General features: G+C 51.8%; 2 protein-coding genes across 6 annotated transcripts in view; one reads left to right on the top strand and one right to left on the bottom strand.

Annotated features, from left to right (window-relative positions):
• The window catches only part of LOC105187450 (ABC transporter A family member 1), a 39,469-nt gene that overhangs the window by 12,852 nt on the left and 17,837 nt on the right, over positions 1-8,780 (top strand). For 2 of the 5 annotated variants that reach the window (XM_011148253.3, XM_025304835.1), the window contains exons 3-4: positions 3,402-3,523; positions 8,415-8,588. In XM_011148253.3, coding sequence (XP_011146555.2) covers positions 3,402-3,523; positions 8,415-8,588 — 296 coding nt within the window. Of the gene's footprint in view, positions 1-1,439; positions 1,819-1,886; positions 2,062-3,376; positions 3,524-8,414; positions 8,589-8,780 lie in introns of those variants that run through there. The other 3 variants (XM_025304834.1, XM_019843315.2, XM_011148252.3) reach the window with 3 other exon arrangements.
• On the bottom strand, positions 3,531-6,751 carry LOC105187449 (tubulin polyglutamylase complex subunit 2). Its single transcript, XM_011148251.3, has 2 exons — positions 6,221-6,751; positions 3,531-6,081 (listed from the first exon to the last, which is right to left on the bottom strand). The coding sequence occupies exons 1-2, from the start codon at positions 6,552-6,554 to the stop codon at positions 5,504-5,506; spliced, it is 912 nt and encodes a 303-aa protein (XP_011146553.1). The 5' UTR covers positions 6,555-6,751; the 3' UTR covers positions 3,531-5,503.

The following is an 8,780-nucleotide window of genomic DNA, read 5'->3' as shown; positions in this document are numbered from 1 at the left end:
ATTCATGGACCGCTACTCAGCTGTCCCGATCGATGATACTCCTTATATGAAATAAGTACGCAGCAATCATAATAGCCTAAAAATTTAATACAATTAAGTTGCTAGTATTTCCTAACCGAATTTATATTTGGACGCAAAGTAATTACTGTGACACATTGCTTCTGTTTCATTAAATTATGGATCAATAATAAATGGATATTACATAGTAGAAGTAGAGAGAGAGAAAATCCTAATAATCAAACTATATAACATTTTTAAACTATTATGCAGGTCTGCGTTGACGAAAAACCAAAAACAAAACGCTTCAGGTGAAGCTACAATTATTTATTAGACAAACTATGAATATTGGCGTAAATTTCGACTCGGGTATCTTTTTGTTCTCGGCAAGTTCGCAAGAAATCTTAAAGTCTGAAACACGTTTCGTAACAAATACGACTTGACACACCTGGAAATATAAAGCGTATCTCCTCGCCCAAATCCATGTCTCCTCGCGCCCTCCTTCCTTCGTCCTCGTGGCATCTCGCTCTTCAGCATCCTGCTCCCAGCTGCTGCATCTTCTATATTCCGGATACTCCCACATTGCACTGACGTTGATACTCGCGTACTAAACAATTCAATCGGAGAAATGTATGTGAATTAACGCGACGGCAGCGCGATTAAATATTTCGAGAGTCAACAAGTTATTTTTATCACTCAACAATAATACAGATGATATTATATAATTAACTCGCAAGACACGCGTCCCGCGTTACAGTATGTGCCTGTTCGCCTCTCGACTCGAAACGAACTGGACTCTCGATGACTCGGTCGAGAAAGGCGTCTCAAAACAATCGGCGAGAAAGGTCATCACTTCCAACCAATCGCCAATCAGTCAACACGCGCGCGCGCGCGCGCGATCTCGACAACCACGAAATCACAACAACCTTTTTATTTATCAAAATTTCCAAAGTTTCACCTTGACTTTCCCAACGGCTTCTTGCCGTTACGTTTGTCCAGACGAATTATTGTTACTGCGCCGCGAAAGTTCAATGTCTCACTCGGCTATTGTTTACCCGCATTAATTAATTACGTAACATTTCCTTGTCGCATATATTCTATCTGCAGAATATCGAATAATCCTGAGAGAATCAAGTGCTGCCTCTCTACATGGTCTCAACATGAAGAAAACGACAGCGCGTAACCGTTCGTAGTATCCATAAAATAACAATAACCCGCATAACTACTGTTTTATCTCGAGAGATTCTCCATTAACCCTTCAAGTTCAACGATCACGTCGGCGAAGGGGATAAAAAGAATCGGCCGGTCGCGTGACGTGATAAGCTAGCCCACCGTGGTTTACCGTGGTGCATCGACAAACGAAAAAGACGAAAAAGGGGGAACAGGCAAACGCGCGGAACGCGACGAGAGAGACAGTGACGTCCCGCGTCTCTCTGGTACAGCCGTCGACGGCGTCCAGGATGGCGAGGAGCAACGACAATGGGGAGGTCCTCGGACGCGGTTTCGAGCGCACCGTTCATCGCCGCGATGCCGCCGTCTCGTCACGTGGTAAGGCAACGTCCCAGCGCGAATCGATCGGCGTCGTTAACGGCGACAGCAACGTCCAGCAACGTAACAACGACGACATCACCGAGAACAGCAACGGCAGCAACGGTGGCAACGGCAACGGCAACGGCAGCCGCAGCAGCAGCAGCAGCAGCAGCAGCAACAGCAGCAGCAGCAGCAGCAGCAGAAGCAGCGCGATCGCTCACGAACAAGGGGAGGGTACGGCAGATTAGAGTTGCCCCCTTGAACGCAGCTGCGGCACACTTTAATATTAACGTGAGTCCCTCAATCGTCCCGTTGTCATTTTTCTAATACACCAGCAATAACAATCATTCTTTGAGGAGGCCGCTTCGAGATATCCGAAGACCCCCACGGCGCAGCGCAGACAAGAGGGAGACGGAAGGAAGGGGGCGCAGCACTCTCGCCTGGATAAATTGCAGAACGCAAGTTCAGTGTCCGGCAGGAAAATTGATCTTCCGAGAATTAGCGAGAAGAAGCTCCCCCCGTCGGACGCCGGACGTGTGTTTCCAGATTCATCGGGGTGAAAGTGTCGCGTCGTTTCTCCCGCCGACCGCACGCGCGCTCCCTCAAACGCGCGTGTGGCTTTAATCGCGAGTTCTTCTTTACACGAGCCGACCACCCCAGCGGCGCACGATGCTTCGAATTTCCGCTCTCCAAATATCGCGGCAGACACACGTTGTACGATCGACGGCGACTGCTATATCGTCATCTCACACGCGCGCGCGAGAGAGAGAGAGAGAGAGAGAGAGAGAGAGAGAGAGAGAGAGAGAGGGTGGGGGCGGTTGAGGGGGGGAAGAGGAGGGGAAGGAAAGAGGACAGATGCGTCGCACAGTTGTGCAAATAAATGAAGCTAATTAATCGGGGAGAACACAGACGGCCGTCGCGTTACAGTCGTCGGTCGCCTGCATCTCCTTCGGCTTCTTCCTCCTCTTCTTCTCCTCGTAGTTTCGCGTGCGTTTCACTCGCGAGAACGAGCGGAGGATCACGTTGCTCTCGCCGCGGGTACGCTGATCAAACGGCAAGTTGCATTACACGTTCCGTCGTAAACGATTGATTAAATGAAACGCGTCCCGCTGTTTTCTCCGCGTCCGGCAATCGATCACTCTCGCTACGAACAGCGATTCATGCGGATAAAGGTAGTTTGCCGTAATGAATCTAGCTCGTTCGACTCGTTCGCTACACGAGTGCCTTCGCTTTGGGGTGTCGTGTTTTGTCTTTTCCCTCTTCCTCTGTCAGCTGAAACCTGAGGAGAATTCATTAGGTTGGTGCGGGAGATTTGTCCTGTTTGTCGAACACAATGGAAAACTAAATTATCCCGTCTCGAAGGATTAGTCATTTCTCAAACGAGCAACGTCGCGGCTCGGTGGCTTTTCAAGCATCTAACGAGAATTTCTTCCTTCCCTCGAACATCCTACGAGGATTTGACGAAAAAATCTCTGGTACCAACCTGATATGTATGACGCGGGATGTCTCGTATTATCGCCGTGTGTGCGGAACAAGGTTGCGCTTGAGCCTCGAATTTTGTCATAGACGAAGACTGTCACTGTGATTTCCGGCTGAGAAGCACTTTACGTAACAAAAGTTCTATCGCCACGTTACTCAATTCTGTCACGTACTGACTCGAGCCTTGAGCCATGCTCGTCGAGGATGATCGACGCGACTCATGACACTTGGTGACACTTGGTGACACGCGGTACGAGTGATGCGGACGCGATCGCGTCGCGCGGGACAATTCCGGCGCGAAAACTCGACCAAATTCGAGGCTCCCGCACGGCTCGCTGCCACAAAATGCCGACAATTCGCGGCGATTCAGTCGGCCGTTGGTGTTTCTGTTACAGAGGACGAGTGGGCGAATGCATCTCGCAGGATGAATTCGTGCGCGGTCTACTTGACCCAGCTGCGGGCGATGCTCGTGAGGAATCTCCTGCTGAAGAAACGCGAGAAGCGGAAGACGATGGCGGTATGTCGCGAGCCTCGCTCGCAACCTTCGCCATATATATCTCGTCGAGCGCGTGTCTCGGACTTCGTTATCGCTCGCGTTGTAATTAAAGACCGCTCCGTCGCAGTCAACAATCGACAATCGACGGGCAGATTGTTCCAACTCCTTCCCGAGCAGAACATCGTCCCACGGCCCCGTTTATCAAAACCCCATCCGGCTTCCAAATTTCAAACAGGGCCCGGACAACTTTATCGGATCCGGCACGTAAGAAGGAGTGAATGCCCTGATAAAATTGCCTGAGATCGAGAAACCTGACGAAATGTCCATCAGGACCCAAAATCAGGCATCCAAATAACGACTGGTCATCGCTGGTCAGGGATATAATCTGGAAAATATTGCAACGACAATTGCCACATTCCGTAAAAGAATTGCCGTATTTGACTTCTGCTCGGGTTGGTAAGTTAACTGATAGCTAAATCGTATGGAGTAGAAATAAAGACAAACGTATCATTTAACCATCAGTCAACTTACCAAGAAATCGGAACAACACCGGGCCTCCATCGTCCGATCATAGAGGCGAACTCGCGCGACCGCGCGCAGCGCGGAGATTACAACGCGACGCGTACTCGTCGCCTGCGCGTCGTTTCACTCGCATAATAACTCCCGAGGAGCGAGGAACGTAACGAGAAAAATCGACACCTGTCTCGCGGAACACGTCGTCGGTAGGACAACGCGTGCCAAGTGGCCGCGTCCGCGTTACGCCGCGTAACGCGAGGTGTGTCGCGGCATACGTTTGCCAAAATCGTCGGCGACGCTCTCCTCTCCTCTCCTCTCCTCGGCTGGCCGCTCGCATCGCGACGCGACCCGGATAAACCCCCCCGACAGCGATATCCTCGTCGCCGCGCGACGACCGAGTATCGAGTAATTTCATAACGACATTCTCCCGAGTAAATCCTCGACCGGAACAACGAGCGAGGCAAACTGCGCATTCGTCGGAGAATCTCCCGTATAGCAGAATTACGCGAACGCGCTCGCGAATGTAAACCAGGAACGACCGACCGAAGTAAAACGACGAAAAAAAAGAGACAGACGCGGACGTTTGCGAGAGTGGCAACGGAGCGACTGCGTGCCGTCGCGGACTGCATTCGCCAACTACGTTGCCAATTGAACGTTTTTGCGCCTTCGCCGTGCCAACTAGGCCAAGGGTTGACAGCGGGGGAGGGGAGCTCTAACTCTCTTTTATCTCGCCGAATTATTCACTCGGTCTCCCCCCCCCCCCTCCCGCCCGTACCGTTAGAGCGTTCGAGTTGCAATTAATACCGCTCTAGAGGGTGTCAATCGATAGGCCGATAATTCAAATATTATTCCGCCTCGAGTATCTGTTTTCTTTTTTATCTTTCTTTGTTCTTCTTCTGAATGACAGTTCGTTGGAGAAAGGAGCGGAGATGTTCGCTCTCGAGTAGAAATGTATCCGAAAAGTAACGGCTGCTCGGATCCTCGGAGAGTTGACTCGACCCGCCGAAACTTCCTAAAATTCGATTCCCTGTCATTTATCCCGCGTTCGCTAATATCGATCCTGGAATAACCAGAGAGAGAGAGACTTACTCTCGGTGATTGACTCGCAGATTGACGGATTCCAGCTCAGAGATAATGATATTCCGGGAAATCTGAACACATCATCAGGAGAATGTGAATACATCAGTCGCTTTAATGTTCACTTTCTCTCTCGCTCGGATTTTAATATATTTGCCATGTCCCGAATGTAGAACAAGCGTTCATATCTCGTGAGACGTGAGCGATGAGTTCCAAATCCGGCGAGTCTGGAAATCTCCGAGATCCGAGTATTCACAGTTCTGTGAGCCCGAGACACATCCCGCCATCGTATCGTCATCAACTACCACTAATCGTGTATTCGTGTTACTCGACCGAAAGGCAACGCGCTTCTTCGCGCACGCTAAAATACATCTCGAGCAATCGAGAGCAATCGAGTCCACTTGTGGTTCACTTCTTGCGAGCGTTCCTCTGCTTGCCGTCCTTGGCCTTGAAAATGGCCGGATCCAAGACGTTGATGGGTCCGTTGTTCCACAACGACGTGGACACGGTCTCGTTGGGCTCGACGGTGGACGGCAGCAGGTGAGGTCCTACGAGGAAGTACGCCTGCTCGACCCAAGTGGGCAACGGCAGGCCGACGACGCAACATTGCCACAGCGGCAAGCCCAAGTGGGCCAGCATCATGCGGAAGTACGTGTTGAAGTCGTCGGCCAGTTGATACCAGCTGCTGTTCCGCTGGAGCCAGATACTCGGTGAATCTTGCTCTTGCTTGGAACGGTACGCGAGGTAGACCTTACCGTTGCTGGTCCCTGGATGACACTGACCAATCTCGAAGAGCTTGCAGTCGCGTGAGTCCCCGGAGAGCAGGACGTCCGTGCCACCGCCTTCCGCTTCCGTTGTAGGCTCCTCCGTTTGAGTTCCCGATGACGAGTCTTGCGTCGACGGTCCCGTCTGCCTATCCTTACCCACGTATCTCTTCAGGGACGAGAGACTGCCGATCTCCATGCGGCCGATCGGGAATTCCTCACCTGAAGAGTGAGGAACTTTGGTTGTGGGAAATATTGTGTGCACGGGAGAGATACAAATATCTGATATTTATCTTCAATTCTCGGAGAAGAAGACGGATATTAGATACTTGGGCGAAACATGTCTGATCGCAGAAATTACCCGCTACGTCGAGGTTCCACAGCAGCAGAAATCCGTCGATGGACGTGTAGAAATTCCGAATGTTCTCCGGGAGCGCGCAACAGTGACGTTGCTCCCAGCTGGTGATGGCTCCGAGCTCGCAGCCGTTTCGCCTCTCGACTCGCACGTTTTTCACGCACGGCGAGTTCTCGAGGATCTTGACCACGCCCAAGGTCAGGTTCTCGTAGAACGAGTCCTCGGTGATGATGTCCACGAAGAACGACATCGCCTGCAGATCTTTGCCCTCCGACACCTTTTGCGAAATGTGAATCGTGCTTAAGATGATTCCTAACTTTCGCGATGAGAGAAAACTCATTCCGCGAAACAAAAAGTTTTCGTTTCTGTATTTTCGAACTCCAAGTTACGACCCTGCGTTTCCCTACTTTTTCCTTGTTGTTCTCTACATGTGCCTTCCTGCACCACTCGGATTTATTCTACGAGTCTCGTTAACCCTCGGCATGCCATCAGCCATTGCAGTTCATTGCATCCAATTTCCGTTTTTAAACTTCTCTCTCTCCCTCTCTCTCTCTCTCTCTCTCTCTCTCTCTCTCTCTCTCTCTCGAGCAGTCCTCTAACTCTATTTCAAGGAATTTACATCTCTCGACTTGTGCCCTTTCCTAAGAATTTCCGAAAAAAAGAACGGATCGAGAAGATTGGTCGCTCGCTCTTCTCAAACAGGTCAACCCTTTAAGTTCAAGCAACTTCTGCTGCGACATACCGAGGGTTAGGATAAATCTGAGCTCTTCGCGCACATTCAACCTCTCGCAATCCTCTTCGCTACGCGATATCCTCCCGTCGCGTCGTTGCGAGTTAAAAGATAATGAGCCGAGCGACGATGGCAGGAGCGGCTGATGAATTAAACCACACGCAGATGGAAGCAATTACCATGTATGCAATTATCCTGTTCCGTTCGCGATCATTCCGCCCCAAGACGAGAGATGCGTCGACCTTTTGTGTTCGTTCGCGGCGTGTTCAACGTGTTACGTGGCGATTGTATATACTCGCGTCTCGTTTTATCGAGCCGCGCAGGCTCGAATGCTCTCTCACGATCAGCAGGCCCGCTCGTGTCTCGAAATCAAGGAGAGATTCTCTCTCTCTCGTGGGAGCTTGACGAGCTTCTACCTTTCGACGTTCCGGTGATCACCGCCAAGAGCGTGCGCCGTCTCCTTGTTGATCGCCATGACGACCGGAGTTCCGAAGCCACTAATATTCTCCAGTGACGTATACAAGCGGGGAACGCGTCCCGCTTGTAATTTGCGCGCTCTAAATTATGCACCTCGAGCGTAAATCGCAGACGGAAGGAGGACGGTCTTCGCGAGACCGGCGCGTGTTACGTCGCTCTCAGGGATTCTCTCGCGGACGCGCGACGCGACGCAACGCGACGCGACGTCGCGCGTTTTTCACGGCGTGGAGGAAATTTTTCGCGCGGCCTTTACGGTTCGAGATATTGTTTTGGTAACGCGTTGCGAACGCGCAGGGAACGCGGCGAGGCAGGTGCGCGCGGCAGGCAGGCAGCACCGGGGATAATTACGGGACACGCACGCACGCACGCACGCACGCACGCACGGCGGGTGCGGGTGCGGGTTCCTCTTGCCGCGTTGAATTCACGTTGCGTCGTGTTTTTAGGGGCGCGGGAAATGCGTAGGGAAGAAGAACACAGCCGAGGAACTCTCGCGCCACCCTACCCCGTAGCGGGCGTACCGTGCGGGTATTAACTGCAAAAAGCACGGGGGATCTTTTATTCATCCGGGATAGAGCGTGTAATTATGGGACGACCGTATTCTCGCGAAATAACGAGCGCGTTCGTTGCAAAATAAAACATTCGCTTTAGACTCGTCTGTTTCCTCCTCCGCGGCGCTCGCCTTCGTCGCGGCTAAATGCTCGACGATACGAATTTATGCACGTGGCGCGGCTTAATATATTAATTAATTCACTGACCGCCCCCCCCCCCCCGTTGTCGTTTCTCCTCTCGCCGCGAGGGTTCCTCCCGGTCCGACCGACACGACAATCATCTCAATGACACTTTCGCTCGAGAATCGTTCACGGCCGTTATCGCGGCGGATGAAATCGCGAGGACAAGGAGTCAACGATTGCGAACGCGAGAGACGCTCGTTCAGGTGTAACATTTATTGATTTTACACCGAAATCCACATCGATGCCGCTCGATTGCCCACAGGAGATCTTCCTGCCCCTCTACACCCTCGGGGTCTTGATCGTCGTGAAAATCCTCATTCCGAATCCGAACTATCCCGCGATGACAACGCAGCAGCGCGACACGGAGATATTCGAGATATACAACGGCTACGCAAACATCACGATCGCCGTGGTGCCCAATTCTACAGAGACCCTCGTAAGTATCGACCTTTCGAGAGAGCACACCGTCAGCTCAGCGCGCCGAATCGCCGAATGGAGTTCACGAACGCGCGCGCTCGTATCTCGCGGAAAAATGTTTCGCACGGCCGCGCGAAACGTTCTATCTCGCTTGAGCATTTTCCACGCGCGCGGATCTCCCGCGAGTTTCCCCGTCAAATCTCGCAAATTC

This window comes from Harpegnathos saltator, unplaced genomic scaffold, assembly GCF_003227715.2.
Source record: "Harpegnathos saltator strain DR-91 unplaced genomic scaffold, Hsal_v8.6 scaffold650, whole genome shotgun sequence".
Classification (NCBI taxonomy): Eukaryota; Metazoa; Arthropoda; class Insecta; order Hymenoptera; family Formicidae; genus Harpegnathos; species Harpegnathos saltator.
The sequence above is the reverse complement of the archived record's forward strand: the minus strand, read 5'-3'. Positions and strand labels throughout refer to the sequence as shown.